The 13,635-nt window shown below is 44.0% G+C and overlaps 1 protein-coding gene across 2 annotated transcripts in view; it reads left to right on the top strand.

Moving 5' to 3' along the window:
• Positions 1–8,874, top strand: part of C1QTNF3 (C1q and TNF related 3) — a 58,723-nt gene extending 49,849 nt beyond the window's left edge. For both annotated transcript variants that reach the window (XM_030192126.1, XM_030192127.1), the window contains exons 5-6: positions 4,607–4,706; positions 8,033–8,874. In XM_030192126.1, the coding sequence (XP_030047986.1) occupies positions 4,607–4,706; positions 8,033–8,192 (260 nt within the window). In that variant the 3' untranslated portion in view covers positions 8,193–8,874. The remainder of the gene's footprint in view (positions 1–4,606; positions 4,707–8,032) is intronic.
• The last annotated feature ends 4,761 nt before the right edge of the window (positions 8,875–13,635 follow it).

Raw genomic sequence — 13,635 nt, 5'->3', positions numbered from 1 at the left:
AGAATAAGCTGGAACTCCTGGTTAGCAGTGCACAGGATTCATGCCTGGAACACATGGAGGGGGATAATGGAACGGGAACGCCCATCTCCATGGCCGCCCATCTCCGAGGACGGGGGCGCGAAGGGGCGGGACAGACCATATTATCGAAAAAGGTGGGTGGCCATCTTTTCTTTCGATAATATACTTGGTGCCGGCCAAATGCATCGGATTTGGGTGGATTTGAGATGGTCGGCATCGGTTTTCAGCGATAATGGAATCCGAAGCCGGCCATCTCAAAAACGACCATGTCCAAGCCCTTTGGTCGTGGGAGAGGCCAGGATTCGTAGTGCACTGGTCCCCCTCACATGCCAGGACACCAACCGGGCACCCTAAGGGGCACTTTTAAAAATAAAAAAAAAAACATTAAAATACCTCCCAGGTGCATAGCTCCCTTACCTTGGGTGCTGAGCCCCCCAAATCCCCCCCAAAATCTACTCCCCACAACTCTACACCATTACCATAGCCCTAAGGGGTGAAGGGGGCACCTACATGTGGGTATAGTGGGTTTTGGGGTCCACCTGCCTGAAGTGCACTGCACCCACTAAAAACTGCTCCAGGGACCTGCATACCGCTGTCATGGAGCTGGGTATGACATTTCAGGCTGGCAAAAAAATGTTTTTAAAGTTAGTTTTTTTTGGTGGAAGGGGGTTAGTGACCTCTGGGGGAGTAAGGGGAGGTCATCTCCAATTCCCTCCGGTGGTCATCTGGGCAGTTTGGGCACTTTTTTGGGACTTGGACCTAAAAAAAAAGGGGTCTAAAAAAAGCGGACCAAATTCCCGTTAGGGCCGCCCTTCTTTTTTCCATTATCGGCCGAGGGCGCCCATCTCTTAAGCCACATTGAACCGGATTATACTGAAAATAATTCATTTTTCTTCATGTAATATAAAATATCATACAGCAGTTCACATGATGTATCTTAGTGTCTTACCTTTCTATAATGTATTCTCAATAATGTTTGTCATGTAAGCCACATTGAACCGGAGTATACTCTCTGGATAATCTGGGATATAAATGCCATAAATAAATAACAATCCAAAGTATTTTTTTCACTACATGCCTCATATAGCATTCTATTGGTAATTGTGATTTAATATTACTCTTAATATTTTAATTTCTTTGAATAGGTTGATTGTAGCTCCTGAAAAAGTTGACTTAATTGATTGGAAGTCTGGGTTATACATTTGTTTTATTTTGGTTGAATTGTAGACCACATTTTTCTGTCACATCTCTGTCATCCTTTGTACAGTATATTATTTACATTTTTAATTACCATTCTGAACACAAGAATGTTCAGGATGGTTTGCAAATGTGAAAGGAAGTAACAACGCAAGTACCAATGCACGAGAATGTAAGGAATTCCTTCAATTATGGGATTTCAAATGGCCACAACCGCAAGTAACCCACGTCAAAGGGCATACACTCGATCTCATATCACATAAACTATCAACAGACCAGAACATAACAATAACAGACATTAAATGGACAGAAACACCGTGATCTGATCATTACAAAACTAAACCTATCATTACATTGGCGAAAGAAGGGAATACACCAAACACACCACATACACTTCCAGAGGCCATGTAGACACGAAAACATTCTGGCAAATGCTATACCACAATGGATGGACAACACCAACTGAATCCACAGACTACCTCTTGAAATGGGATATAAGATGTAAATGCATATTAGATGAAATATCACCTTTACGAACAAGAACGGCACGAAAGCATAGCTTGATACCATGGTTCAATGAAGAAGTGAAAAAGCTAAAAACACAAACCAGGCAACACGAACGAGCATGGAAAAAAACAAAAGAAGAAAACACACTTAACATATGGAGACAATCACAAAGAAAATATAAATACGCAATAAGACAGGCCAAAAGATCATACTACAAAACCAAAATAGGAACAGATTACAAAGACACAAAGAAACGATTATGCCCCTCCACATTAACTAGTGAACAAACTCCTAGATACCAACCGGGTCACTGCATCGAACATAGACACCCCATCTGCAGACAAACTCGCCAAGTTTTTTAATGAAAAAATCGTAAACCTTTGCAACACGTTACCTCAAGGAAACACGGACATCGAAAACTTCCTTGACGTACTGGACCCAATAAATGGAGAACACCCAGCGGACCGCACCGGTTAAACTTCACCTCCCTTACTATCGATACTGTAACACGAGCGCTCAGGAGGTTCGCCAACCCACACTGCAAATTAGATACATGTCCCAACTACTTACTGAAATCAGCACCTGATTGCTTCTTAGTAGATCTTACATCTCACCTAGACTACATGCTACAGTAAGGTCTCTTCCCAAAGGAAAAAAGTAATATTCTACTTACCATAATACCGAAGGACACCACGAAAAAAGCAACTGAAATCAATAACTACTGACCAGTAGCATCCATCCCACTGTCAGCCAACTGATGGAAAATATGGTAGCCAAACAACTAACAGACTACATAAACAAATTCTCAATATTACATGAATCACAGTCTGGCTTTCGCCCGTTACACAGCACAGAAACAGTATTACTCACCCTACTAGCCAAATTCAAGCAGGAAATAGCAACAGGAAACAAAATTCTTCTCCTCCAATTCGACATATCTAGTGCATTCGACATGGTAAACCATAACATACTATTAAGATTACTTGACAAATTCGGGATTGTTGGCAATATACTTAACTGGATCAAGGGTTTCCTAACCACAAGAACCTATCAAGTAAAGTCAAAAACAAACATATCATCACCCTGGAAAGCAGATTACGGAGTACCACAAGGTTCACCACTATCCCCGATCCTCTTCAACCTAATGATGACCCCACTAGCCAAGACCTTATCCAACCAAGGTCTTAACCCTTTCATCTATGCAGATGATGTCACCATATGTATCCCTTAAGGATCCACACTGATGGAAATAGCTAATGAAATCAAAACTGGCTTGAATACCATGGACTCTTGGGCAAATGCATTCCAACTAAAACTCAATAAAGAAAAAACTCACTGCCTTATCCTGTCATCCCAATATACCACGGACATTCCTGCAACTATCAACACCCCAGACCACAGCTTCCCTGTCTCGGACAGCCTGAAAATCCTCGGCGTCACACTAGACCGAAACCTTACACTAGAAAGCCAAGTAAAATCCACAACAAAGAAAATGTTCTAATCAATGTGGAAACTCAAACGTGTGAAACAATACTTCCCGAGGGAAATATTCCGCAACCTGATTCAATCGATGGTACTGAGCCATATCGACTACTGCAATGGAATCTACGCAGGATGCAAAAAGCAAATTCTAAAGAAACTTCAAACCACAGAAAACACGGCTGCAAGACTCATCTTCAGAAAAACGCAATTCGAAAGCGCAAAACCCCTTCACAAAAAACTACACTGGTTCCCAATCAAGGAACGGATTGCCTTCAAAATCTGTACTATGGTCCACAAAATCATATACGGTGAATCACCGGATTATATGACAGACATAATCGACCTACCAGCCAGAAACTTATCCGCATCTACACGAACTCACCTAAATCTACACTACCCAAGCTGCAAAGGTCTTAAATACAAATCTATGTACGCATCCAGCTTTTCTTACATCAGCACACAATTATGGAACGCACTACCAAAAGACCTGAAAACCATATACGACCACCTACACTTCAGAAAGTCTCTCAAGACCCACCTGTTTAGAAAGGCATACCCCACAGATCCAATGTAAATGCCTAATCACTGCGACACAACAACACTAAAGCTCGTAATGATAATCACCAAACTCTCCCGTCGAACGATTCCTCTATGTAGTTCTACCACATGAACCTTACCCTACTACAACTTCACCTTGTATTTGTATACACCGGAATATGCATCTGCGCTCCGGCACTATGTAAGCCACATTGAATCTACAAAGAGGTGGGAAAATGTGGGGTACAAATGTAACAAATAAATAAAATATCCACCTACCTCCCAACATCTCAAGACTCCCACCACATCCGGCTCGTCCATTAGACACTCACACAACATCCTCATACACATACAGTGATACAAGACCCCAACCACACTCCTCTCGATCAATATCCCATCTCATCTCACACCACTCAACTTCTCAACACTCCACAGCATCTTACACACACCCCACACAGCTGCCAGTCATCCCAATAGATATAATCTATACTCTCTACTGATACACCATTTACAAATATACTCAATTAAAATGCACCATTAGATACTATAAACTTCTCTTCACTCACCCACCACAGAAAGGCGGTATATCAAATCCATTACCCATTACCCAGTACCGTTGAGACATACTTTACCACATCCCTTCCTGCTGTCCTCTACGCAGACATATCTGAGTCTGTGAATGGAAGAAAGAGAACTTTTCAACTCATTAGTGTCATGCGCTTTCAGAAAGTATTCTCACATTGCCGACTTCTTATAGGTTCATTCAAAACATGAAATGTTATTTTTAAAATGAGACCTACATTAAGTTACTTTATGGATGCAGAGAACAGGCAGTAACTTTCGGATGTACATTGTATCTTTCCAGGGGTGTATTTCTTCACTTTCAGCATGCTAAAGCATGAAGATGTAGATGATGTCTACGTATACTTAATGCACAATGGGAACACAATCATAAGCATGTATAGGTAAGTTCAATGATTGTAAGGCATTATGATGTCATAGCATAACAAACTAAGTATGATACCCATAATTCTATATAGAGTGCCATGTTAGGTACCTAAGATTAGGTGCTCAAATAGAAGTTAGGTGCCCAAATGGTGTAAAAGCATTTAGGCACCTAATTGTACTTAGGCACTGTTCTATAGATTAGCACCTAAGTGCTTAGCATGCAACTGCAAAGAGGAGCATGGATATGGGAGGGGCATGGGCGAGTAACACACTTAGGTGCCAAACTTATAGAATACTGTTGTTTGCATGCCTAGGTGCCAACATTTACACTTGCCTTTTACATGATATAAATGTTGGTGCCTAAAGTTTGGCATCTAAGGTTTGGTGCCCAAATACCAAATTAGATTCTATTCTATAACAGAATCTGGGCGCCCAGATGCCATTATAGAATACTATCTGAGCACCAAAATTTTGGGCACCTAATTTTTGGCACCCTTTATAGAATTGCCCCTGATGTGTATTGCTGTTCAACACAGCAGATTGGTAGAAAATCAAAAATAGATTTTATTGATAGTATCTAAAATAAAATGCCCGACATAGGCCCAGCAGGGCTGCTTCAGGGGCTAGTTGATGGTCCTTATTATCAATGTATATAACTGTGCATACCAGTACCTATGGATGTCCAGGAAATAAAACCTGTATCTTCTCCAACGTGAGATTAAAAACAGCACGAACTAAATAACTTTACTGGATGATGACGTGCAGGAGCTGTCATACACCCTTGTAACTCAGTATTGCAACATTGCCCCCAAAAGGAAGACATTTTAAAAAATTAAAAAAACAAACAAAAAAACAACAACAAAACAAGAATTTCTATAAATGATACAGGAAAGTAATTGAAATTAACATTTTTGGCCTGCATCTGCCTAACTGTTATACAGTCACATGCCATAGATATGTTATTAACTCGCACACACTGTCATTCTCACACGCACACTCTCTCTCACAGACACACTCGCACCCAGTCTCAATCTCTCTCTGTCACACACACACACTCACTCTCACACACACACTCTCTAAAACATACACACTCCGAGGAAAACCTTGCTAGCGCCCGTTTCATTTGTGTCAGAAACGGGCCTTTTTTTACTAGTATGTTATTAAGTATAAAATCACAAGTATAGTATTTTTAGGCTGTCTCTAGAGCAGTGATGGCGAACCTATGGCACGCGTGCCAGAGAGGGCATGCAGAGCCCTCTCTGTTGGCACGCCGTCGCCTCACCCACCAGAAGTTCGTTCCCTCCTCCCTTCGAGTTCCAGGCCCCCTCCCTCCGAATTTTAAAAATCATCTACTTTACCTCGTCGGGGTTAGGGCGGCAGCATGCAGGCTCGGCTCGGTGCTTAGTTCAGTTTTCCCTTCTCTCTCTCTCAGCTCTGGTCCTGCCCTCATTTCCTGTTTCTGCAAGGGCGGGACCAGAGCTGAGAGAGAGAGAGAAGGGAAAACTGAATTAAGCACCGAGCCGAGCCTGCATGGTTTTTACTGCTGCTGCCGCCCTAACCTACTACTACTCAGGGGCGTATCTGCGTGGGGCCACAGGGGCCTGGGCCCCCGCAGATTTCGTCCTGGCCCCCCTCCCCGCCGTCAACCCTCCCCCGCTGCTTACTTTTGCTGGCGGGGTCCGACCCGCAATCTCCATATTTCGGCTTCCTCCGTGGCCATGTGCTTCCAGGAAGTAACGCTGCAGCGCTGATTCGTTGAATCTAGTTCGGCGTCTGACGTGTGGGACGTCAGACGCCGAACTAGATTCAACGAATCAGCGCTGCAGCGTTACTTCCTGGAAGCACATGGCCACGGAGGAAGCCGAAATATGGAGATTGCGGGTCGGACCCCGCCAGCAAAAGTAAGCAGCGGGGGAGGGTTGACGGCGGGGAGGGGGGGGAGAGAGGCGGGGGTGGAGAGAGGCGGCGGCGGCGGCGGCGGGGGGGGGGGGAGGCAAAAATGTGCCCCCCCTCTCTGGCTCTGGCCCCCCCTACCGCCGGATTCCAGATACGCCCCTGCTACTACTACTACTACTTATCATTTCTATAGCCTACAAGGCATACGCAGCGCTGTACACCATACACAAAAAGACAGTCCCTGCTCAAAGAGCTTATAATACAGACAGAACAATTAAGGGTAAGAGAATAAAGAGGTGAGGATAAAAAAGACAGGGCAAGTGAGCAGTGGTTAGGAGTCAAAAGCAGTGGTAAAGAGGTGGGCTTTAAGTTTGGACTTGAAAACAGCCAATGAGGGGGCTAGACATACAGGCTCGGAAAGTTTATTCCAGGCGTGAGGTGCAGCAAGATAAAAGGAATTAGCAATAGAGGAGAAGGGGACAGATAAGAGAAATTTATCAACAGAATGGTGTACCCCAACGAGGTAAGATAGATGACTTTTAAAATTTGGAGGTAGGGGGCCTGGAACTCGAAGGGAGGGAGGGGGGGACCCTGGAACTGGGAGGGAGGCCTGGAATTCGGAGGCAGGTGGAGGGGGGACGAGGGAGGGGGGTCAGGACAGGAGGGGGAGGGGGACGAGGGGGAGGGGGGAATGCACCACCTGTTAAATTGCCCTGTTGGCACTTTGCGATAAATAATTAGATTTTGGGTTGCTGTTTGGGCACTCCATCTCTGAAAGGTTTGCCATCACTGCTCTAGAGTATCCCTAGTTAATCTGATTTTCAGAAAATCCAAAATGACTATACAAATCTATCTCATATATATTCATTCTTGACATCCTAAAAAATAGGGTGGTCTTTTACTAAAGCTTAGCTTGAGTTATCTGCAGTAGGGTCCATTTTATTCCTATGGGCCCTGCTGCAGATAACTCGAGCTAAGCTTTAGTAAAAGACCCCCTAGACTAGCTAGGGACTACTCTAGGATCAGCTTGAAAAACACTGATGTAAACCACTCAAAAAAAGGTAATGGTAAAACGCCACTGTACTATTTCGTGTGCCTTGTTGTCATTTTCCTTGTTATAAATTTTCTGACAAAATCTATGATATATTAGTTTTTGAAACTGGTAATTCTGTGATGGACATAAGCTTCAGAAAAGGAGATTTATGGAGTAATATGTCTGTTATAGCGCTGCAGGGGAGTAGCTATGGGGAGGAGGGGCTTGGGGGCCTGGCCCTCTATCCAATGGATTTCTGGCAATGCCTCTGCAGTGCTGCTTACAATAGCATGCTTACCACTGGTTAACCATTGCAATGTAAACATGAGGCAAACCCTTTATAATGCGTTTTTGCAAATAGAAACCCCTCGCCATTAAAGAAAAGTTAAGTTTCTGCATGCTTTTCAATTGCAGCTATGAAATGAAAGGGAAACAAGATACCGCGGGAAACAGTGCTGTCCTGAGACTCTCAAAAGATGATGAAGTTTGGCTACGCATGGGAACTGGTGCACTCCATGGAGATCACCAGCGTTATTGTACCTTTGCTGGTTTCCTTCTCTTTGAAACAAAATAAAAGAGACCCTTAGGAAGAAAGAACCTCTTCATGAACTCTCTGTTGACTTTCTTCATTGAGATACATCAGTACACTATCATTATTTTGTAACACACTTTTTATTGTCATATTCTTCAAATACATACATACAACACAGAAATCAGTTTGTAGTTAACATTTGTAAGGTAAGTAAACATTTTTGGGAATACGTGTGTCCAGGAATTACGAAAATATATCATACTGATTTGGAATCATGCCCTAAAATATTTTTTCTTGGGCTTGTGGATAAAGAAGGAAGAATGGGGTGAGGGGTTGATACAGATTTGATCCTACAGATATAGTTGGCAGCCAAATGTGCCTTTACATGGAACTGGATGCCTCCAATATCCTCCACATATAGAGTGGATTGGGAGTGTTCTGGAAATGAGAACTATGTAAGTATTATGAGCCTTCTGAAGGGTGTGACAGACTCCTTCCAGAGAAGATGGCTGCCTTTCCTAAAATTTCTTAAAAGGGAAATTGAAATCTAGTATGAGAAAAGCTTCTGGATTCTTTTAAATATGATATGGAAAAGCTAGAAACAGTGTTGTTATTTCTCTGGTTTTCTAAATTTCATTTTCATTTTTGGTTTATGGATTATGATATGACCTGTATAGTATGCTGACATACATCACGGTATAATGAAGTATTTACGTTGTTGGTAGTATGTCTTATGATGAGAGAGTGAGTATGATGCAAAGGAAGTGGGTGGTGATGTGTCTTGGATTGGTCATATGGGAAGACCAAAGTAAAAGATAATTTATATGTGGTAAGACCTAGAGAAGTTTGAGGCACGGTGGAAAGGGTAACCCTTTGTAGATTGAGATTCTAGCACATTTTTGTTCCACAAGAGCAACAAAAACAGTAGGGCTGATATTCAAGACAAGTTAAATGTTCCCCAGTGGTCAATGAAAGTATCACTTGCTTATCCATGGATTTTCAGTCACTATAGGCCAGATTCTATATATGGTGGCTGAAAAATCCACGTGGAATGTATTTCTGCCTAAGTGTATTCTATAAGCAGTACCTAGATTTAGGTGTGGTATATAGAATACACTTAATTGCTATCCAGTGCCTAAAACTACGCGGCTCCATTTACACTAGTGAAAACGTGGCATAAATCCCAGTGTGCAGATATAGGCACAGAGGGCCATATTCTATAACAGTGCATGAAAATTTTGGAATGCCCAAAAATGCACATTTCTCTGCCTATAACCATGCCCTTTTTTGCCTGCATGCATTAGACTTTAGGTGTTCTGTGTTACAAAATACGCTTAGCGATTTGTGCGTGTAAATTCTAATTTTTTGCCGATTAGTGCACATAATTGCTTGTTAAGTGCTGTTAACAACGCTGATTGACTTGTTAAGTCAATTAAGTTACACACATTGTTATAGAAAACACCTGGATTTCAGCACAGAATGCTGGGTGAGCTATACAGAATCCGGGGGTATGGATGCAATTCTACAAAGGGTGCTAAAATTTAGGTGTCCAAAATCTGTGCACTAAGGTAGTATTTTATAATACTGTCTGGGCCCCCAGATTCTGTTGTAGAATAGAGCCTAAATTGGCATTTGGGTGCCAACGTTTAGGAACCCACACTTACACCATGTAAAAGGCAGGTGTTAAATATTAGTGCCTAAATGTTGGTACCTAGGCATCTGACTATAAGTTTGGCACCTAAGTGTTCTTTAAGTTTGGTACATAAGTGTGTGATCTGCCCATGCCCCACCCACATGCATGCTCTCTTTGCAGTTAGGTGCCCACTTACAGAATAGCGTGGAGGGGCATAATCGAACGGAAACGCCTATCTCCATGGGCGTTTATCTCCAAGAACGGGTCCGTGAAGGGGCGGGCCGAACCGTATTTTCAAAAAATGGACGTTTTTGAGCTGGGCGTTTGTTTTTTTTTACGATAATGGAAACTAAAAACGCCCAGCTCAAAAACGTCCTAATCCGAGCCATTTGGTCGTGGGAGGGGCCAGGATTGGTAGTACACTGGCCCCCCTGATATGCCAGGACACCAACTGGGCACCCTAGGTCAGTGTGGTGGACTTCAGAAAAAGCTCCCACATGCATAGCTCCCTTACCACGGGTGCTGAGCTCCCAACCCCCCTCCCCACAAATGTACAACACTACCATAGCTCTAAGGGGTGAAGGGGGCACCTACATGTGGGTACAGTGGGTTTTGGAGGCCTCTCATTTACCAGCACAAGTGTTACAGGTGGGGGGGGGGGGGATGGGCCTGGGGCCACCTGGCTGAAGTGCACTGCGGTATCCACTAAAAGTGCTCCAGGGACCTGCATACACGCAGGCCTCTAGGACTGGTTGCTGCTATATAACATTGGCACACCAGTTGACACCTGAAGACTAATCTCTCCGAAAACGTCCTTTATTGGAATAACCGCGTTTACTCACAGATAACTGCAGATCAGAGGTTGTGCCCCACTGGCAACGAGTCTCCCTGGTACTGAGATGAGCAGTAGGTCAGAGCTGGCAGAATGCTGTACAATGTCCTCTTTCAGCCACATTCAAGGGAAGAACTAAGTTCTCTAACGTGGCTAACACAGGAAAGGGAAGTAAAACTGGCTTACAAAAATGGCCACTACCGCACACTCTGACCCAGTAGGCAGGGGGAAAAGCACCATGGGAGAAGAGCCTACCAACTACCAACATCGTGAGACTGTAACACAAGTTAATGAAATCACGGAGCCCAATACCCTACACCCACCACAATGCAATGCTGATGTGACCCTGTAGTGCACCCGAGAGCCACATCTGACCCAGGGAAAGGCTGTGACAGGATCAAACACATTCTGCTGTCATGGAGGTGGGTACGGCATTTGAGGCTGGCATACAGGCTGGAAAAAAAGTTTTTAAAGTGGGGTTTTTTTGGTGGGAGGGGGTTAGTGACCACTGGGGGAGTCCGGGGAGGTCATCCCTGATTCCCTCCAATGGTCATCTGGGCAGTTGGAGCACTTTTTTGGGACTTGTTCGTGAAAAAAAGGGTAAAAAAAAAGTGATCCAAAATCGTGGTAAAAATGCCTTTTTTTCGATTATCAGCTAAAGACGCCCATCTCTCCTCGGCTGATAACCACGCCTCCGACACGCCTCCGACACGCCCCCGTCAACTTTATTCGTTTCCGCGATGGAGTGCAGTTGGAAACTCCCAAAATCGGCTTTCGATTATACCGATTTGGGCGCCTTTGCGAGACAAACGTCTATCTCCCGATTTAGGTCGCACTATAGGCGTTTTTCTCTTTCGAAAATAAGCTGGACAGTCACTCACACACTCTCTTGGTTTCATACACTCAGTCTCACAGACAGTCTGTGTCTCACACACACTCTCTCTCTTGCACACACTGTATCTGTGTGAAACACACTCTCTATCTCACACTGTCTCACATACACACTTGCACACACTCTCATTCTCACAAACACACACACACTCTCTCTCACACAGACACACTCACACCCAGACTCACTCTCTCTCTCTCTCACACACACACTCGCACATTCACTCTCTCTCTCACATACACTCTCTCAAACATACACACTCCGAGGAAAACCTTACTAGCGCCCGTTTCATTTGTGTCAGAAATGGGCCTCTTTTACTAGTGTTACAATAATTTATAATGGATAACACTATTGACTGAACAACCACCTGGAAAAGGGAAGAATCCAAAAAATGCTTAATCAGTCGCAACATTTTCAGTTAAAAAATGATTTATGGACCATACTATTCTTTGACTCTTCTCTCTCCTTCTCTGCTCGTATCCAGCAGATCGCCAAGACCTGTCGTTTCTTTCTTTACAACATCCGTAAAATCCGCCCCTTTCTTTCCGAGCACTCTACCAAAACCCTCATCCACACCCTTGTCACCTCTCGTTTAGACTACTGCAATCTGCTTCTTGCTGGCCTCCCACTTAGTCACCTCTCCCCTCTCCAGTCGGTTCAAAACTCTGCTGCCCGTCTCGTCTTCCGCCAGGGTCGCTTTACTCATACTACCCCTCTCCTCAAGACCCTTCACTGGCTCCCTATCCGTTTTCGCATCCTGTTCAAACTTCTTCTACTAACCTATAAATGTACTCACTCTGCTGCTCCCCAGTATCTCTCCACACTCGTCCTTCCCAACACCCCTTCCCGTGCACTCCGCTCCATGGATAAATCCTTCTTATCTGTTCCCTTCTCCACTACTGCCAACTCCAGACTTCGCGCCTTCTGTCTCGCTGCACCCTACGCCTGGAATAAACTTCCTGAGCCCCTACATCTTGCCCCATCCTTGGCCACCTTTAAATCTAGACTGAAAGCCCACCTCTTTAACATTGCTTTTGACTCGTAACCACTTGTAACCACTCGCCTCCACCTACCCTCCTCTCTTCCTTCCCGTTCACATTAATTGATTTGATTTGCTTACTTTATTTTTTGTCTATTAGATTGTAAGCTCTTTGAGCATGGACTGTCTTTCTTCTATGTTTGTGCAGCGCTGCGTATGCCTTGTAGCGCTATAGAAATGCTAAATAGTAGTAGTAGTATACTATTCACTTGCATGGATTTTGTTAATCCAGAATCTATCAGAACCCCAATGATTTCATCTCATCCCTAATGGGAATCTCTTTCCCTGCCAGCTTAAATGACATTTGTGGTTTACAACAAGGGAGGTGCCCAATCCAAAGAGCATTCATTTTATCTGGATTAATTTTTTTAATTAAGTGAACACATTCGCTAAACCATCAAAAACCCTATTCATAAAACAATATACCGAATCCACATTAGATACAACTCAAAACAAAAGAACAATATCATCTAGAAACATAGGAACATAGCAAAATGTAGGCAGATAAAGACCATCCTCCAGATATTCAGCCGACAATGGTAGTGTTTTTTAAAATGCTGACCTTCACCAGCTAAATTAGCCTGCAATATTCACTGCCAAGCCATGTCTGGGCACTGGCACTGAATACTGGGGGGCTAAATGTGGGTGGGTTGGGCAGCGGAACTTACGTGGGCCAAGCCGATATTCAGCCCGGGCCCACATAATAGTTATGCAGGCCCCAGCTGAATATCGGGCTGGGACCTGCATACTTTTTCTTTTGTTTAAATTGACCCCCCCCCCAAGCCCCCAATACATTGCATCTTCTCCTCCTCCCAAACCGTGGACACAAGCCACCGACATAAAAATGCCATCAGTCCCCACCCCAATCCCCCCACCCCTCAGTAGCTCATGTAGAGCCCTCCTGGGCTTACTTTAATCCATGGTGGTCCAGTGGTGGTCATTGGGGATAGAAGCAGAGCCCCCTTGCTCCTGCCCCTTGCGGCACTTTTGCAAAATGGCTGCCGTGAGAGGAAGGATGTGGAGGGATACTGATTCTGGGTGGGGGTGCAGATGCAAAAGTTACCTCTGTGTCTACTGGTACTGCCCCGTGGT

Source organism: Microcaecilia unicolor, chromosome 2 (genome assembly GCF_901765095.1).
Source record: "Microcaecilia unicolor chromosome 2, aMicUni1.1, whole genome shotgun sequence".
In the NCBI taxonomy this organism is placed as follows: Eukaryota; Metazoa; Chordata; class Amphibia; order Gymnophiona; family Siphonopidae; genus Microcaecilia; species Microcaecilia unicolor.
The sequence above is the reverse complement of the archived record's forward strand: the minus strand, read 5'-3'. Positions and strand labels throughout refer to the sequence as shown.